Source organism: Mercenaria mercenaria, chromosome 13, assembly GCF_021730395.1.
Source record: "Mercenaria mercenaria strain notata chromosome 13, MADL_Memer_1, whole genome shotgun sequence".
In the NCBI taxonomy this organism is placed as follows: domain Eukaryota; kingdom Metazoa; phylum Mollusca; class Bivalvia; order Venerida; family Veneridae; genus Mercenaria; species Mercenaria mercenaria.
Window position 1 is genome coordinate 14,977,892 of NC_069373.1, and position 19,783 is coordinate 14,997,674.

General features: G+C 36.8%; 1 protein-coding gene across 2 annotated transcripts in view; it reads left to right on the forward strand.

Annotated features, from left to right (window-relative positions):
* The window catches only part of LOC123529711 (protein rolling stone-like), a 50,831-nt gene that overhangs the window by 21,763 nt on the left and 9,285 nt on the right, over positions 1-19,783 (forward strand). Inside the window, exons 1-2 of one of the 2 annotated variants that reach the window (XM_053521238.1) lie at positions 9,822-9,907; positions 14,958-15,068. In XM_053521238.1, the coding sequence (XP_053377213.1) occupies positions 14,970-15,068 (99 nt within the window). In that variant the 5' untranslated portion in view covers positions 9,822-9,907; positions 14,958-14,969. Of the gene's footprint in view, positions 1-9,821; positions 9,908-14,957; positions 15,069-19,783 lie in introns of those variants that run through there. The other variant, XM_045310212.2, reaches the window with a different exon arrangement.

Genomic DNA, 19,783 nt, shown 5'->3' on the forward strand with positions numbered 1-19,783 from the left:
TAAAGCAGTTAGGAAACAACTGTGAATGATTGAGAATTTTTTTTAACAAGAACTGACAAGGTCTTGGCAAGTAAGACCTAAAAAAGATTGTTTCCAGTAACATGCTGAAAAAAATTAGGGTAGGTAGGTCAGTAATTTTTTTCTTTTTTTGATTTTTTTTTTTATTAAGTGGGACCTTTTAAATAATATTTTTGTGTCAAAAAAATGAATTCAAATAAGGGGGTTATGCCTTAACAGCATCAGTAAGTTAATTTCTAACATCACTGACCATGTTAAAAAGCATAAAAAGTGCAGTTTTGCAACTTTTTGTTAAAAAGTTGAAAAAGAAAATTCTCCAAGGCCATAAAAACATTTAGGGTCGGGCCAAAAATTAGGGATAGGTCAGGATACAGGAAACAACACTTTTTTTAGGCCTTAGTGGCATTTTTCTGATAATACGTAACTGTATAAAGTCACTCAGAAAGGAATGTATTTAAACATGAGAACTAGTAGAACTGAACTGTTGGCAATGAGGCGGAGTGCAGAGTGAAAGAACCATAATACTAGCTTGAATCGTCTTCGTATTATCTCCCTTTTTGTACCTTTTCTAGACGACAAATTCAAAACTGTGGAAGGGAATATAATGACAAACGTTATAATAAGATTGACCAACGCTTGTAACCTTGAATACTTCTCAAATTAACTCACTCTTTGTACCATAAATCTGTCTGAAAATAATTAAAATTTCTGCAGACTGGACCTTTGCAGTTACCTAAGGGAGTAATGTGTTATCAATAGATGACAGGGAACCATAACTACAGATTCCTTATATACAGATTTCAAATTAACCCTTGTTTTATTACAAAACACAAAATATGAGGATATGGCTGTCTCTTGATCAGACTGCTCCAGCTTGTTCTTAATTTATATTTAGTGAGATACTGTGAAATCATTACTTTTCATTGTGAACTTTGTGACGGGGGTTATGGCACGCCAATAATTATTGTCCAATAATTACGTGAACCCAGGATCCGGGTCGAAAAACTAGGATTAACTATCGATAAAGTAGGTTTTTCGATTTACGTAAAACCTGGTTTTTCAAATAATAACCTATATTTTCGAGGTAACAGGCGTAAACCATAGTTTATGCTTGTGAACCAAGGTTTACGTTCGATAAACTAGGTTTCTCGATAGAACTGTGAATTTCTGTCGTTATCCTAAGTTCACGAGCGTGATCCTGTTGTTTACGGGCATAAATGTTTACAGGCATAAACCTGGATTCGCGAGCATTAACCATAGTTTACAAACATGAAACTATGTTAACAACCCTGAACTTGGGTTTACGACAGGGAGCATGGGTTTACGACCATAAACAAAGATTCATGCTTGTGAACATAGGATAACGACCGAAAATCATAGTTTGGTTTGAGAAACCTAGTTTATCGAATGTAAACCTCTAAGGTTCACGTTCGTAACCCAAGTTCACGGTTGAAAACATAGGTTCACACTCGTAAACATAGGTTCATGTCTGTAAACTATGGTTCATGGCAAGGCAATTATCCAATAATTGCGTTCTTGGTCGAAAAACTAGGGTTTTCGAATACTAACCTGTATTTTCGAGCAAAAACATAGGATTACAGGCGTGAACCATAGTAGTTTTACGAATGTGAACCTATTTTATGACCGAAAATCATATTTGGTTTGAGAAACCTAGTTTTTCGAACGTAAACCTATGTCCACGCTTGTATACCCTAGTTCACGGTGGTAAACATAGGTTCATGTCTGTAAACATAGGTTCACTTCTCAGGGGTGGATCCAGAATTTTTTCCAGGGGGGTGGGGCAGGGTCCACATAGGGGAAGGTTGGGTACGGGAAAATTTTTGTTTCTTGGGGGTCAATGGAGAGCGAATTTCGAGCGTTTTAGAGTAAAAAAAAAAAACAAGACTCTGAATCCAACAAAAATGTAATCAACACTTTGAAAATTAGAAATTCATTATTATTTTACAAATTTTCCCATGATATGGAAAGGAGCACAGTGGGGGTACGGATGAACAAGGATGAAAAATTCATACCATTTTAAATCACCATTAGATACAGGGGTGTTTTTACATTCGAAAAATCTGGTTTATCGATCTTTAATCCTAGTTTTTCCACTATGAACCTCTAGGGTTCACGTAATTATTCGACAGGTGGCGTGCCATAGGGGGTTTGTTGAACATAACATAAAAATGTATTCCACATATTAGTAAGGCCTAAAAAAAAATTCTTTGTTTCCGGTAACATGCTCAAAAAAATTAGGGTAGGTAGGTCAGAATTCTTTTTGGTGGGGGGGGGGGGGGGGGGATTTTTTTTTTTATTATTTTTGGAAATTATTTTCATGTCAAAAAATGAATACAAAGAAGGGGATTATCCCTTTAAAGTAAGTAAGTATGTAAAGACTTTATTAGTCCCCTACTGGTTCAAAACCATTTCGGGGACTATAGGATTGCGCTTTTCCGTCCATCCCCCAATTTCGTGTCCAGTCCATAACTCTATCATTCATCAAGGGATTATAGTATTACTTGGCACAAATGCTCCTCATGCGCAAAACCTGGACCCCTAGCTTAAAGGTGAAGGTCACAATTGGAGGTCAAAGGTCAAAAGGGCTTTTTTCCTGTCTGGTCCATAACTCTCTCATCCATGAAGGGATTTTGATATCACTTAAATGGCACAAAATGTTCCTCATAAAAAGACGATGGGTTTTTTTCCTGTCCGGTCCAGAACTCTGTCATCCATCAAGGGATTACAATATTACTTGGCATAAATGTTCCCATTGATGAGACGACATGTCATGCATAATACCCAGAACCCTAGCTTAAAGGTCAAGGTCACACTTTGAGATCAAAGGTCAATAGGATTTTTTTCCTGTCCAGTCGATAACTTTGTCATGCAAAGCAGGATTTGAATATCAGTACGCACAAATATTCCCCTGGATGATACAACATGTCGTGCACAAAACCCGGGCCCTAGGTCTAAGGTCAAGGTCATTCTTAGATTTCAAAGGTGAAATTCAAGAATGACTTTGTCCGGAGCATTCCTTTTTTATGCATTGAGGGATTTTGATGTAACTTGGCACAAATGTTCACCACTATGAGACGGATTATCGTGCGCAAGAATCAGGTCCCAGGTCTAAGGTCAAGGTCATACATAGAGGTCAAAAGTCAAATTCAAGAATGACTTTGTCCGGAGCATTTCTTCTTCATACATGGAGGGATTTTGATGTAACTTGGCACAAATGTTCACCACCATGAGACTGATTATCGTGCGCAAGAACCAAGTCCCTAGGTCTAAGGTCAAGGTCATACATAGAGGTCAAAGGTCAAATTCAAGAATGACTGTCCTGAGCATTTCTTCTTCATACATGGAAGGATTTTGATGTAACTTGGCACAAATGTTCACCACTATGAGGCACTACCCTTATTTTTAGAATTACGTCCCTTTGTTGTTACTATAAATAGATTATATTGTAACTTTTTTATTACTAGCCGTAGGGAAAAATCGAGACCACTTTTCTGTGGTACAACATGCATGTTTAAACCAATTTTAGGTGTATTTCAACCTATCTCTACCTGGTAAAGAGTTCCTTGTTGACTTACATTATATAGAATTTTTTTTTTTTTTATAGAATTTTTTTTTTTTTTTTTTTTTTAAGGATTAATTTCCCTTTGTTGTTTATAATATAAATAACTTATATGATACCTTTTTTATACTTGGCCAGAAAAAATCCATAATGAAAACAACTGTAGGTTTTTATATAATATTATGCAAATTTTAATCAAAGTGTTTTGTTATAACATATTGTACATATAGTACAATATTGTTTTTACATCATTAACAGATATCAGTTCGTTATGTTTTACTGCAGTAGAGAAAATTAGGTGCCTTCCAGTAGGGGACTTTGTATTGCATGACAATACTTCATTCACTTGTTTTCTATGGATTACACATTTGGCATAATTAATTTAATCTATATACTGGGAGCTGAGCCACTGAAGGGGAGTGGCCCTGGGTCTTTTAAAACAGGTTACCCAGGGGGATGTTCTTTTCAGGGAGGTTGTCCCAGGTGATTTCGAGTGTTTTTCAGGAAAATTCCTTTCACAGTCGTCCATGGGGGTCTTTTGAGACGGCTTGTCCTGGGCGGGTGTTTCAAAATACCTTCCAATTATGGTGTGTGTGTGGGGTGGGGGGGGGGGGGTCTTTTGAGACAGCTTGTACAGGGGGTGTTTTACAGTAAAAATGCCTTCAATAGGTTTGTGGGGGGGTGCGGGGGGTACTTGTCAAAGACCCCCTGTGTCCAAGGGGGTCTCTGAAGACAACTTGTCCAGGGGGGTGCTTTTCAGGACAAATGCCTTCCATAGTTTGTCCAGGGGGGTCTTTCAAGACGGCTTGTCCAGGGGGGTATTTTTCAGAGAAAATGCCTTCCATAGGTTGTCCAGCGGGGTCTCTGGAGACAGCTTGTCCAGGGGGGTGTTTTTCAGAGAAAATGCCATCCATACTGCAGTAGAACTTGTTCAGGGGGTGTCTGTCCAGGGGGGTGTTTTGAGATGGCTTGTCCAGGGGGGTGTTTTGAGACGGCTTGTCCAGGGGGGTGTTTTTCAGAAAAAATGCCTTCCATAGGTTGTCTGTCTAGGGGGGGTCTCTGAAGACAACTTGTCCAGGGGTGTGTTTTTCAGGAAAAATGCCTTCAATAGGTTGTCCAGGGGGGTCTTTCAATACGGCTTGTCCAGGGGGTTATTTTTCAGAGAAAATGCCTTCCATATGTTGTCCAGGGTGTCTGTCCAGGGGGTCTCTGGAGACAGATTGTCCAGGGGGTGTTTTTCAGAGAAAATGCCTTCCATACTGCTGTAGAACTTGTCCAGGGGTGTTTGTCCAGGGGGTGTTTTGAGACGGCTTGTCCAGGGGGGTTTTTCAGAAAAAATGCCTTCCATAGGTTGTCCAGGGGGTGTCTGTCCAGGGGGTTGTTTTGAGACGGCTTGTCCAGGGGGGTTGTTTTTCAGAAAAAATGCCTTCCATAGGTTGTCCAGGGGGGGTCTGTCCAGGGGGGTGTTTTGAGACGGCTTGTCCAGGGGGGTGTTTTTCAGAAAAAATGCCTTCCATAGGTTGTCCAGGGGTGTCTGTCCAGGGGGGTGTTTTGAGACGGCTTGTCCAGGGGGGTGTTTTTCAGAAAAAATGCCTTCCATATGTTGTCCAGGGGGTGTCTGTCTAGGGGTGGTCTCTGAAGACAACTTGTCCAGGGGGGTGTTTTTCAGGAAAAATGCCTTCCATAGGTTGTCCAGTGTGGTCTGTCCAGGGGGGTCTCAGACATCCCAACTTTTTCTGAATGCCAAGTGGGAGTTTTTGCTTTCCAAAGTGGGAGATTGAGGTGTTCAAGTGGGAGATTTTATACCGCGGTAATTATGTTCATGATAATGAAGCTTTTAACAAATCTAATGATAATATAAACTTATTTGCCCTTATAAAATCACTAGTCTTAAAAAAATTCACTTGTCTATATCTTATTATTCATGCATTTTTAATGTTTTGGAACTATAATACATGAAGCCTTCTGTGCAAAATTTAATAGTTATGGCACTTTAAGCACTATGTCTAAATTCAAAACACCACTGAGAATTAAACCTGCACTTTTATTTCTTTTGCTGGAAAGAAGACTCCCCAGGTGAATTTTACATGACAAACAGTACAGCTGTTAGAACTGTAAAAACAAAATGTATATAGCTAAAAGAATAAAAGTTCAAGCAATAGAAAATTTACTGTTTGATTCTCATCCCTGTCAACCAGTATTTAAAACCCCTGGCTCAAATACTTTTATTGATCAAAATTCTGTTATCCAAAATTGAATGTCCGGGTATTGTTACACTTTCGTAGATTTGACTTAATCTCCGGTTAAAAGGATATGTTTGACAAATTGTTATGATGCAAGGACAGTTTAACAGCATTTGATAGTAAGTGATATTAAAATTTACCATGACATTTCCTCTTATCAAAATAATTTAAGAGAAATGTTTTTTAAAACCTAGCAGGTTGACTCGGCGACCATCTACTTTCGATTTCAAAAAGTTACAGAAAAAGGTAAAGCCAGTATAATTTCTAATCTAAATTTGATTGAATTTAAGGTATTTCCGCAAATTGAAATTAGAAATCCATGTGAAAAATCAGACCCCTCAAAACAGCTTTCGAAATGCAAGTACACAAAAAATATATGATAAAAATTGAAAAGATATATCTGTAGGTAAACTTGCGAGCATGAAAGCTACGCTGAACCCTATCTCCACAGTGCTTTGGAAGAAAATGAGTGAACATTTTTGGTGCAAAATTTCGGTATCGTATGCAACCTAAATTGCTATAAAAGATTTATTTTCAAATCAAAGAAATGCCAAAATAGTGCATACGAGCGTTATTTTTTCAAGAAAATGTCGTTAAACATTCTAATGCGCAAAACACGTGCACAGTTTTTCTAAAATATTTCGCCGCCATGTTTATTTCAAGGAATAAAATATATGATTGTTCTTTTACCTGAGATTTCCTTACTGAAATATGTATGTCTCCTTATTCATGGTTAGAGATATCCATTTAGTATAGTTTTTCACTGTCCGATCTCCTTAATCTATTGCCGATCCTTCACATTAAAAGAATAAACGCAATGTGTAATGATAGTTTTTCGCTTTACACACCTCCCTTGGACAAGAAAGCCGTTTCACTTAAAATTTGTAAGTATCCGCTGACAAAATATTACTGAAAGATCGAAACTTTTTCTAAAATAAAGTTGAATTTCAATTATTTTCAAAAACTAGAAATATTACACATTGTGTTGAATTTATAAATAAAACAAAAATCCCCAAAATAAACAATTTTAGATCTTTTCCGGGAACTATACGTTTCAGCCGAACTACACATTTCAAGATGACACAAAACTGACTTCTCTGCGTAAACAATGTCAAAGTTCACCTGAGGAACATTGCTGAAAAAGTAAAAGTGCTTACTTGTTTCAGTTTTACGTCCTGTAGAAAACAATCAACTTTCAACTTTAAATGCATAGATGTTCTATAATTATTCCAATGTAAAAAACCGTCCGATCTTTTCCGTGAGAAATAAAACGAAGCAAATTTAACTATTTGTTTACACTTCAACCATGTGAAATTAAAGGCATGTATTATCACGAGACTCACGTGCATTTTGAACCTCGTGGTGACTAAAGTAAATTTACTTTAAAGTATGGTGTCTCAGTTGAGTCAGTTATTTGTTCATTTCAGAGAACATACATTAAAGGTGTTTATAAGATTATGCATGTGTACAAATATTTACTAGTCTACTTTATATTGACGACGATAGAAAACAAGTGTGCACTCGGCAAATAGCAAGTCTATCATTTTCAGGTGTATACTGAACACTGATCCCAATGTTCGTAATTTTCAGATAAAGAACTCGTTATCCTTGGTTTCGTAGACAGTCTTAGTACTGGACCGCTGTTTCTGCTGTCAACACAGTAATGTAAAGTCAGTGTCCATTTCTATGCCGGAATTTCAATGCACATTTATTATCAGTTTAAATCTATGAAAATGTGAAAAAATATCATTGTTTAACGAAGAACCAAGATGCAGAAAAGTTACTTTTGAGATATTGCTGATTTTAATCATCAGGTTTTCGCGTGAGAAGTTCAACTGATTGCATTTTGTAAAATGTTTTGTAGTTATCTACAACTGTATACAAACTGTATTACCTCTTAACATATTTGGCTGTACATTTTTTCTGCGATTTATTCTCACTGTGTTTTCAAAAACATGCTGCATTGTTCTCATATTGTTTAAAAAGTCGATATATCAAAATTGGTTAGTTTACGACGCATGAAACATCTAATAAGGAATCACTATACACATCGAACTTGTCCCGGACCAGTATGCGGAAATACTGTGGCCTAATGTTTCAAGATTGTCTAAAAATATTTGCATATATCGTGATAAAGCAAATATTTCGATTGTTTTATAATTTATAAATGTAGGGATAACGCATGTTTTTTCGTGTTATAACGTCTTCAGAATCCCGAGGGATTCTGAAGATGTTATAAAACGAAAATAACATGCGCTAACGCTATTCTAGCATAAAACGCGAAAAAACAAACAAACAATAAATGAATACATTATCCTTCATATCATTAACTTTCCATGAAATGTGCGGGAGTATCAGAGTTGTTTTTTTTCACGTTGACGTCATTTCCATTTGAATTATCCGTTTTGGGGCAGTAATACGTTTACGCTCTGCCACGGAATGCACATATATAAAATGGTGTTATAACAGCACGTGAGCGCGAGAATCTCTCTGTTAACACACGTTTTCTCTCCTTTTAAAACCCCCTAAAAACGTGACAAGAACAACAGTTTTATGCTAGAATATACAATCACATATGAGTGAGAAACTTACGTTAAGTAATTTCGGTAGTTACCGCAGGAAGTGCCGAAAATTCCATTTCCACCAAATTTTCTGCGAGATAAGCAGCGCGTAAGTACATAAATTCCACTATAATAAATTAAACCTTTCTTATACTTGCACAATCCTTGAAAAGAATTTTGGATCGTTGCCAAATCTTGTTCACATTAAGTCTGAGACTTGTCTTACAATTTTAGGCAGTTTGGTACACCATACGTACAAAAATCATTGTCCGCACATTGCACTACTTTTATGTATGCTGAAAATAGCAATATGACAGATTTATTTTCGTTTTAATACATGAGGTGGTCAAGTTTGAAAACAGATTTTGTAATAAGTTTAGTTCTATTCAGTAAGACAATTCTCCTATGCACTAATTGAAACTTTGAACTTACTTTTGCCATTCATGAATTTATAATAAAGTATTTTGAAAGGATTTATAAATCTAACCAAAAATTTGGAAAAATACAGGTAAAATATCTTCTTTGTTTATTTCCAAATTTTAGTTTTACTTTTTTATACAGCTACTTTTAGTTCAGGTCTTGCAAACTGAGCTGTTTTGTATTCTGGAACAGCTGCATTTGAAAGATTTTGTTCACTATATTTTCACACTTCAAATGAAGGTCACTCTAAATTCAAGATGGCGGAAGTACCTTAATTAGATATCTAATGTCTGGATTTTAATTTCAACTGTGACACATTAATCAACACCTGGCTTTGTTAAATCGTGTAATAAACAATAATCAGCACGGGTAGAATAAGGTGCGAAAATATCTGAAAGCTGTTGTTTACAGACTCGTCAGTAGTGATACAGTATCAGATAGGCGCAAAGAAGTGGATTATTTCATAATTTTTGTGGTTTTTTTGTTGTTTTGTTGTTGTTTTTTTAATCGGGAGATTGAGACTTCTGATCGGGGTGATCGGGTTTTACAACCAGAATCGGGAGAAACCCGATCGGATCTGGAGAGTTGGGATGTCTGGGGTCTTTTGAGACAGCTTGTCCAGGGGGGTATTTTTCAGAAAAAATGCCTTCCATAGGTTGTCCAGGGGGTGTCTGTCCAGGGGCGTGTTTTGAGACGGCTTGTCCAGGGGGGTGTTTTTCAGAAAAAATGCCTTCCATAGGTTGTCCAGGGGGTGTCTGTCCAGGGGGTCTTTTGAAATGGCTTGTCCAGGGGGGTGTTTTTCTAGAAAAATGCCTTCCATAGCTTGTCCAGGGGGTACACTGTGTAATAATTTCTTTGTCCAGCGGGGTGTTTTCCCTACTTATGCTTGTCCAAGGGGGGTGTTTTAGGGGTGTGTCCAAGGGGGGTATTTGGGGGTTGAAATGCCTTCCATAGGGGGGGTGCGGATATTTTCTGGAATAGCCCATTCTTGGAGAAGAACGTCATTTATGGATTACTATAGTGTAGCCTTTCCCCAATTCAGAGGATGTAAAATAGAGTGGAAAATCTTTCAGCAAAAATATTTGGTACTGTTTATGACAACCAACCCTGATCTGCCTTACAGATTTTCTGTGGGACCTGTTTCAGTGACCCCTAGACCTTAATTATTTCTAAACTAGTCCAAAGAGCTATAAAAATAATATTTTATACTTCTTTGACTAGTCAAGGTAGCCAGTAATTGGCCTTTCGTCAGTGTCAACTTACACAAACTGAACAACAAACCAAGTAAAAACAATGTTAGGCCTTGTTCATAATAAAGTACAGAGCAAAACAGTTATATGCTGCTTTCTCCTTGATTCGAGCCTCTTAAATCTTTTAGAGGTGTGCAAATTTTTGTAAACCTGTTCAATTAAATAATTTTTGTTTTTTGTTGCAAAAATATTTGCATTTAACAATGGGCAATAAGAATTACAATGTTATCATCTTTTATATGTACTTTTTTGCATGAGACTGAAGGAGGTGAAACTCCACATCATTTTAAAACTTTCTCATCGATTCGAGCCCTCTGTTTGGAAGGTCATTAAATGTTTATGTTTGCATATTCTATATCCATAAAGCAAATTTCTATCAAGTTTGACTTCTTGTTCACTCGTTACAACAGTCGAAATATGCTCGGGGTGCTTTAAATTTGAAATTTGGGCTCACAATATTACCCACTATGTAATTTCCTTTTGAAATAAGTAATTTTAGATGCAAAAATTTAAAATAGGTATTTCATCAATTTTTCAGTGGTTTTATGACTAATATTTTCCGAGGCATTATAAAATGTAAATGACAAAAGTTTCTGATGGAAGAACATGCTACATGAGCATGAATTTTACTAAAACACAAGGGCTCGAATCGATGAGAAAGCTCGAATTGACGAGAAACAGGCATACTGGTTATCATATGTTGCATAAAAATTCTATAAATTATAAGGGGGTGGGGTACAAAGACTTGGTATTATATGCACATGTATCTGTTGGTAATATCCAAACATACTGTGTTGTATTATTCAACAAGATGCTGTTATCTCATTTGATAAAATATGGAAACGCTGGCCACCTCATGTCAACAGTATCAGAAGCGAAAGTTAGTTGTCATTTTCCAGATTGGCTATATGCCCTTTTCTCGTTATTCCGAGCCCCTTAATCGGTATTTCAGTGCTGGTCAGTAACAGTTTTAAGTTTCAAAAGTGTTTTTGCTATAGATTGATACTCCAACATCTAAACTTAAAAAATCCCCATGAAGAAAAATTCTAAGGATTGTTGTAAATTTATGAATAATCCAGGCATTCACATGATGACCCTAACCCTCTGAAACAGCCAGATTCTTTCTCGTCGAACCGAGACTTGCGATCATTTGTACTAGCTCTGAAAAAATAAGGCTTGTTTTGAAAAAGTTCTTTTTTAATTAAGAACAGATATATTATTGTGTTTGCGGACAAAAAAGTTTTAAAATAAGTGGTTTCTGTTTTCTGTAAGAAGGTTATATATTACCCCAGTGATTTTAGATAAGCAAATTTTGTGCCAAAATTTTCTGTTGTGTATATTTCTATTTTAATGCAAGTAATACTATTTTCTTTTTCTTTTTGTTTAACTGTCATATGATTTGCCAAAACATACATAAAATTTAAAAACAGGAAATTGCTGCAAGTGCAAATTTTTCAAAGGCTCGGATCAATGAGAAGGCTCAGAATTACGAGAAAGAGGTATAATTCCTGGTTAAAAGATATATAAGCCAATCATGTATTTCAAAGCTGTTTATATCCTAAAAGTAATTGTTGGACTGTTCTATCTGCATAAAAATCAGACAGAAAACAAGATGACATTTGCATCAAAAAAGAAAATAAATCAAAATGCTCCTTATAACTAAAGAGCTAGATCAGAATTTGAGAGCATAAAAAAGTGATAAGAAAAATGTCTCATAATTGGGGTTACCATGGAAATAACAATGCCACCAAAACTGTCATTGTCAGCACAACATTTTCTTTGAGCTTATTGAAAGCTGAAATGTTACTGTTAACAACCCTACTGTAATTAGTTGCCAAAATTATTGAACTTTGAAATGGCAGCAGATTTTCAAAAGGTCACTGAAACAGGTCAGTCACTGAAACAGGTCCTCCTAAGATAATTTATTATTATTTGTGTTATATCTTCCTCTTGCCAGTCTTGGTCTAGAGAAAAATTTTGTCAGGCGATGTCCTATTTCTTATTTTGAAAGGCTTGACAATAAAAAACTATCTGCCTTTAAAATGTCAAACCGAAATGCTGAATAACTTGTCTAAGACCCTGTTCACTCTAGCCTTACCAGGCCCCGTGTTCACAAAACATTTTCAGTCTCAGCTGAGTTTGATAACGAAACTTTATTTGTCATTTATATCTAAACAGCATGTTTAAAATTAGATTTGAAGTTAATCACTATTTTCAAGTGACTATTTAGTACTGATGATCAGTCTCATTTGGAATTTAACCATGAAGTTTTAGTAAAACTGATATTAAAATTTCCAACTCAAACTCAGCTGAGACTGAAAAATGTTTTGTGAACACGGGGCCAGGGCACTCGTTTTGCCATTTTTGGGGCCGAATATGGGTACCATTCCCCTCCTAAAATAATATTTTTTTTCCCCCTTTCTCATAAGAAAATTCCCGATGATAGGTTGTTTGACACAAATAGATATTAACTCTTTCTTTTAATATTATATAGTGCCTCTAAGGAAGGTTACTGTTGCAATATAGTCACATTAGTTAGGAATGATTGAAAACAGAACTTTTTGATAAGTGTGAAAAGTAGTTACATATACAAGGCTTAAACTTCCCCTTTTCATGTTAAAATGTTGAAAAATTCCCCTTCCTGAGGGTATGGGTACCTATCCCCAAAAGTTGTCTAGTTTACTCATTTGGCTTATCGGGATGACTTTATGATCTGATATTTAATAGTTGTCACCCCTCTAAGCCTTACTGTATCCATATCTGCATTTTACTGTTAGGAAAACGAAGACATTAAAAAATCCAAAAAAGTCTAATATACTGGTCAGGCTTACTTGCTTTAATAAATTAAACATTAATATTCATGTAGATCTAGAACTTCAAGTGGGTTGGATTTAATTCATATTTTTAGCTCACCTGTCATGAAGTGTCAAGGTGAGCTATTGTGACCGCTTGATGTCCGTTGTCCGTCGTGCGTCAACAATTTGTAAAAAAATCTTCTTCTTGAAAACCACTGGGCAGAATTACACCAAACTTCACAGGAATGATCCTTGGGTGGCCCCCTTTCAAAACTGTTCAAAGAATTGAATTCCATGCAGAACTCTGGTTGCCATGGCAACTGAAAGGAAAAACTTTAAAAATCTTCTTCTCTACCAAATTTGTTCAAATCATGACCCCGGGGTTAAAATTGACCCCCCACAGGGGTCACTTGATTTTACATAAGAAAATCTTAAAAAATCTTTTTCTGAAAAACCGGAAGCCCTAGAGCTTAGATATTTGACTTGTAGCATTGCCTAGTGGACTTCTACTTAAATTGTTCAAATCATGACCCTGGGGTCAAAATTGACCCCGCCCCAGGGGTCACTTGATTTTACATAGGAAAATCTTCAAAAAATTTCTAAAAATAAACCAGAGGGCCTAGAGCTTAGATATTTCACAGGTAGCATTGCCTAGTGGACCTCTACAAAATTTTGTTCAAATCTTGACCCCCGGGGTCAAAATTGACCCCGCACCAGGGGTCACTTGATTTTACATAGGAAAATATTAAAAAATCTTCTTCTCAAAAACCAGAAGCCCTAGAGCTTAGATATTTGACCTGTAGCATTGCCTAGTGGACCTCTATTAAAGTTGTTCAAATCATGACCCTGGGGTCAAAATTGACCCCACCCTAGGGGTCACTTGATTTTACATAGGAAAGTCTTCATTGTCAGATCATAGGGGAACCTTGTTAACACTCAGAGGTCACACTTTCCATTTGATCTTCATAAGATAATTGTCTGAATATGTGTCTTTATGTAACAAAGATTGAGTTCAGAACTGGATTAACTAAGGTCCTAAACTAGGTCATTAAGTAAAATCATAGAAAAACAACACTCAAGAGGTCACATTTTCTACTTGATTATCATCAGTCTTTGTCAGAATGTTTGTCAGATTTTGGTCAACTGTAACCTTAGGTCTTAAACTCGGTCACTAGGTTACATCATAGGATAGCTTTTTTAACTCTCTAGCGGCCACCTTTAAGTACTTGATCATCAAAAATCTTTGTCAGTGTTTGTCTGTATGAAATATTCGCCAAGTTCAGAACTGGATTTTCTGTAGTCAAAAGATAGGTTACTATGTGAAATCGTAGAAAAAATGTTGCTACCACTCTGAGGCCATATGTTATAATCATCATCATAAACCTTTGTCAGAGTGACTGTTTGTCCATAGAAATCTATGACAAGTTTGAAACAGTGGCTGGATTATCTAGGTCAAAAGACCTTGAGAAAAGAAAGATTTTAGGACACATCTTTTTATTTTTTTCTTGCAGACTGAGTTTAAAGTTTATAGTAATATTTATTATATACCTATATAAATTCTGTAAAAAAAATCGGCTTGTATTTCACAATTAAATATGAACAGACAGACAAACATTTCCGTATTGCACCTTTTAAATTCCGTATTGTACCTTCCGTATTGTATGCTGCCGGACTATTTTCATTATTATGCATGACCCGACACATTTCTATAAATAGCGCACATAAAAATTTCACTAAGTTCCATCTAATATCGATAAACATTGAAGATTTTGTTCATGTACAAAACAAGAATCAAAAAGGTAAAGGTATATAATAAAAGGGCTATTATAACAGTAGCTAGATCTGGGACTTTGTATTCGGCTCTCGTGGATTTTGAATGGTTGGATCACACTCGGCGCTTGCGCGCCTCGTGAGATCCGATCAAGCAAAATCCACTCGAGCCGAATATTGCATCCCAGATTAAGCTACTGTTATAATAACCCTATTATACCTTACATCATGACTAGTTTGATAGAATAAAATGTTGATTTGCTTCAAGTTGCAAACCTTTATAGCATTACAGTGTATGGTAACTAGTGTTTGTTTTTCAGAATTGATGAGCAATGTCTGGGAGTCAGTGCTGTGGGTATGTTCGTCAAGAATTCCAGTTGAAGCGGTTTGGCTGTTCAGAAGCTCACCCTGCCAGATTTTCATATAGCCAGGTATTGTATACCTAATCCTATCGATATGGCATTATGCCATAATTCAGAGTTTTTATCCCCCATCGAAGCCCAGAAGGCGGAGGGATGTAGTTTTGGCATTGTCCGTCTTTCCGTCCATGCATCCAGAGCCATATCTAGGAAGTGGTAAGGAATATTTAAATAAAACTTCATATACATGTTCACCACTATAGGGAAATGCGGCTTGTTAAGTTTCAGTCAGATTGCCCAAGTAACACTAGAGTTATGGCCCTTAGTAGTTTCTAGTGTTAACTATATAGGGTACTATAAATATGGCAATTTCTGCTTCATAACTTGTGACATATTTGACCTAGAACTACGAAACTTATATTGAATTTAGATCACCATAATTTGGTAATGCACAAACAATTTCATCAGGATCTCTTTAGTAACTTAAGAGTTATTGCCTTTTATTTAAATTGTTTAAAAATCCACACATTTGTACATAACAAACTAAACAATTGGTAAAATTTCATTAAACAGCTTTCATTTTTTTCCATGAACATTCATTATCAACATGTGAAGTTGTGTATCATCATTCCTTTTTTTTAAAAATCTTAAATCCATGTCCATGAATATTTATCAACATGCAAAGTTGTACCCTCCCCCCACCCACCTACAGGGGGTCGAACGTAAAGTGTTGTTGTGGGAGTCTTCATGTGAGGAGTTATTGTTGTGGGAGTTACCTGATTTTGGTTATTTTGGTTAAGTTTTTGTATGTATAATGTAAGCTGGTATCTCAGTAACCAATTTTGTTTTGAGAAATTGGGAATGGATTGAACAACATATTCACTGTGAAGAACTTACTTACATTGCACAGGTTCCATAACTCTGTTTGCTTTTTAACAAAATTATGCCCCTCTTTATACGCCCAAAGGGACATATTATGTTATGACGCTGGTGTCCGTCTGTCTGTCTGTCCGAGCTTACATTTGCATACTTAGGTGGCTATAGGAACAATAGGTAACTGTACTTTTTCTTTGATGTCATTCTTTCGGTAAGGCTTTTATGTGGCTATTTTTCTCTTACGTGGCTAAAAGAACAATAGAGAGAACAAAAGAGTAGCCACATAAGTATCCATATGTAGGAACGTCCATTAGCAATTTCGTGTCCGCTCTGTAACTCTTGAACCCCTTGAAGGATTTCAAGGAAACTTGACACAAAATCTCAAATGTTCACCACACCTAGACGACGTGCAGAGTGCATGTTTTGGATATTTTGCTTCAAGGTCAAGGTCACACTTAGGAGTCAAAGTTCATATCAGTTTGTTTGGTGTCCGCTTTGTAACTCTTGAACCCCTTGAAGGATTTCATAAAAACTTGACACAATGTGCAGAGCGCATGTTCTGGACGACTCCAAGGTCAAGGTCACACTTAGGGGTCAAAAGTCATACCAGTTTGTCCGCTCTGTAACTCTTGAACTGCTGGAAGGATTTCAAAGAAACTTGGCAGAAATGTTCACCACACTGACTCGCTTCAAGGTCAAGGTCACACTTAAGGGTCAAAGGTCATATATGACTTTGCTTTGTGTATATTGCTCTGCATTGCAGTGCTCTTGTTTTTATTTGACAGATCGCATTTTTGTACTTACAAAAAAATTTATTTTTGAATTACTTGCCTTTTATGTTACTATAAATAGCTTATTTCGAAACTTTTTTATTATTGGCCGTAGGGAAAACCAAGACCACTTTTCTGATGTAAAACATGGATGGTAGCTCCAATTTTTAGGTGTATTTTTACATACCTGTACCTAATAAGGATTTTTTTTGTGGACTTTGCAGTCCTTTAGGCTACAACAGTCAAGTTCTTTAAATTTTGCTCCCATCCTATGATGTAACCCATCGGGCGTATATTGCCCTGCTTGGCGGTGCTCTTGTTCAACTTATATTTATTCAGTTGACAAGGCTGTGGAATAGACGAGCGTTGCTGTCCTTGTCAGCCCTTTGGTTTCTTTTCTCATCTGATCTATACTCTTTTAACTCCTGGATGAAGATTAAAATAATGTGGTGCAACTATTTACCATAACAAGAGATTATGCTGTGTGCAGGAATTCACTAGCTTCAAGGTCAAGATGAAAGATGTCAAAGATTGAAGGTGATTTTGTGTCAGCTGTTACTTTTTTACATAAATTCATGCAGTATGATTTTAAACTCAAAGGTCAAGGTCTTGCTTAGAGGTCAGACTTTGAGTATTCTTTTTATTTGGGGGGTCTGTTGCATTATGGGCATTGAAATAACTTTGCATGCATGACTGAGGCTACTTGCTCACAGATCAAATCAGACCTACAAGTCAAGGATTCGTTTTTATGCATGGATGTTTATTCAAATGAGTTACTCACATTCATATTAACATTTCAAGGTAATATGTCATGCATATTCAGACTCTTAGCTTTATGGTTAAGGTCACACTTCAGATATTTCAGTGATTTTTTTTGTGTGGTCAAGAACTCTCTATTTGCATGCATGGTTTTTCAGGTAACTTCGCATAAATGTTTACTTTAACATGACCATGTGTCACAATGTTATGCAAGATTTAAGCACCTAACTCAAAATCACACATGTAATTTAATAGTGTTTTTCAGTTGCATGATGTTGAATCTGTATAACTCTTTAATGCTTTATGATGTGTAGTGAAACATGAATAATAAATGTTATTGATGACAAACTCATAAGTCTCAGTGTACTTGCACTCAGTGTTGTTATATTTATGTCTCCCCTAGGAGACATATTGTTTTTGCCCTGTCCGTCCGTACGTACGTCACACTTCATTTCTGAGCAATAACTGGAGAACCATTTGACCTAGAACCTTCAAACTTCATAGGGTTGTAGGGCTGCTGGAGTAGACGACCCCTATTGTTTTTGGGGTCACTCAGTCAAAGGTCAAGGTCACAGGGGCCTGAACATTGAAAACCATTTCCTATCAATAACTAGAGAACCACTTGACCCAGAATGTTGAAACTTCATAGGATGATTGGCCATGAAGTGTAGATGACCCCTATTGATTTTGGGGTCACTCCGTCAAAGGTCAAGGTCACAGGGGCCTGAACATTGAAAACCATTTCCGATCAATAACTAGAGAACCACTTGACCCAGAATGTTGAAACTTCATAGGGTGATTGGTCATGAAGAGTAGATGACCCCTATTGATTTTGGGGTCACTTCGTCAAATGTCAAGGTCACAGGGGCCTGAACATGGAAAACCATTTCCAATCAATAACTAGAGAACCACGTGACCCAGAATGTTGAAACTTCATAGGATGATTGTACATGCAAAGTAGATGACCCCTAATGATTTTAGGGTCACTCAGTGAAAGGTCAAGGTCACAGGGGCCTGAACATTGAAAACCATTTCCGGTCAGTAACTTGAGAACCACTTGACCCAGAATGATGAAACTTCATAGGATGATTGGTCATGCAGAGTAGATGACCCCTAACGATTTTAGGGTCACTCTGTTAAAGGTCAAGTCCACAGGGGCCTGAACATGGAAAACCATTTCCAATCAATAACTTGAGAACCTCTCGACCCAGAATGATGAAACTTCATAGGATGATTGTTCATGAAGAGTAAATGACCCCTATTGTTTTTGGGGTCACTCCGTTAAAGGTCAAGGTCACAGAGGCCTGAACATTGATAACCAGTTCTGATCAATAACTAGAGAACCACTTGACCCAGAATGTTGAAAGGATGATTGAACATGCAGAGTAGATGACCCCTATTGATTTTGGGGTCAGTCTATTAAAGGTCAAGGTCACAGGGGCCTGTTCATGTAAAATCATTTTTTGGGAAATAACTTTTGAACCACTTGACCTACAATGTTGAAACTTAATAGGATGATTGGACATGCAGAGTAGATGACCCCTATTTATTTTGAGGTCACTTGATCAAAGGTCAAGGTCACAGGAGCCTGAACAGTAACTTGAGAACCACTAGGCCAAGAGTGTTGAAATTTAGCGGGATGACTGGACATGCCAAGTAGATGATCCCTATTGCAGTCAACCATCAGTGTCTCTTTGACTTTCGCTCCTGACCCCTATTGACTTCTTGCCTATAGGACTTTGCATTGGGGGAGACATGCGCTTTTTTACAAAAGCATTTTCTAGTTTCTTGTGGTTTTGGATTATGGAGTTAACTTACTCTGTTTGATAGAATTCTGCCTACTGGTAAGCTAGTGGGGTGTGAGAGATGTTGCATATTTCATTATCTGTCATGAACAGACTCTATCAAACTAGACGTACTATCAGACTAGACCTACTATCGCCCCATGTGGTTCTGGGACGATCTGTGTATGAAAAGAATTGGAATCACTGCCTTATCCTTGCATGATCATAAGAGGCGACTAATAGGGTCTTAACACTTGGTTTTTCAGTAACTCTGTGATTCCAGCAGGTATGCAAATTTTGATTCCATACCTCATGTTTTTATTTCGATGCAAATGAGATGTGGAACCAAAATTTGTAGTCCTGTTTGGCACCATAATATTATAACCTATACTGTGTTGGTGCACCGTAAAACCCAAATAAATAAAGAAATAGACCTTCTATCATTTTGCTTGTTTGATTTCTCTGTTTCCAAATGATATTCTTACAGATTAGTGGTCACCTCTATTAAGCAGCCAACCTGTCTTAAGCAGCCAGTGTCTCATTTCCCAAAATGATCATTCATTCTGTAAGTTACCTGCATGAAGCAGCTACTTTTTCC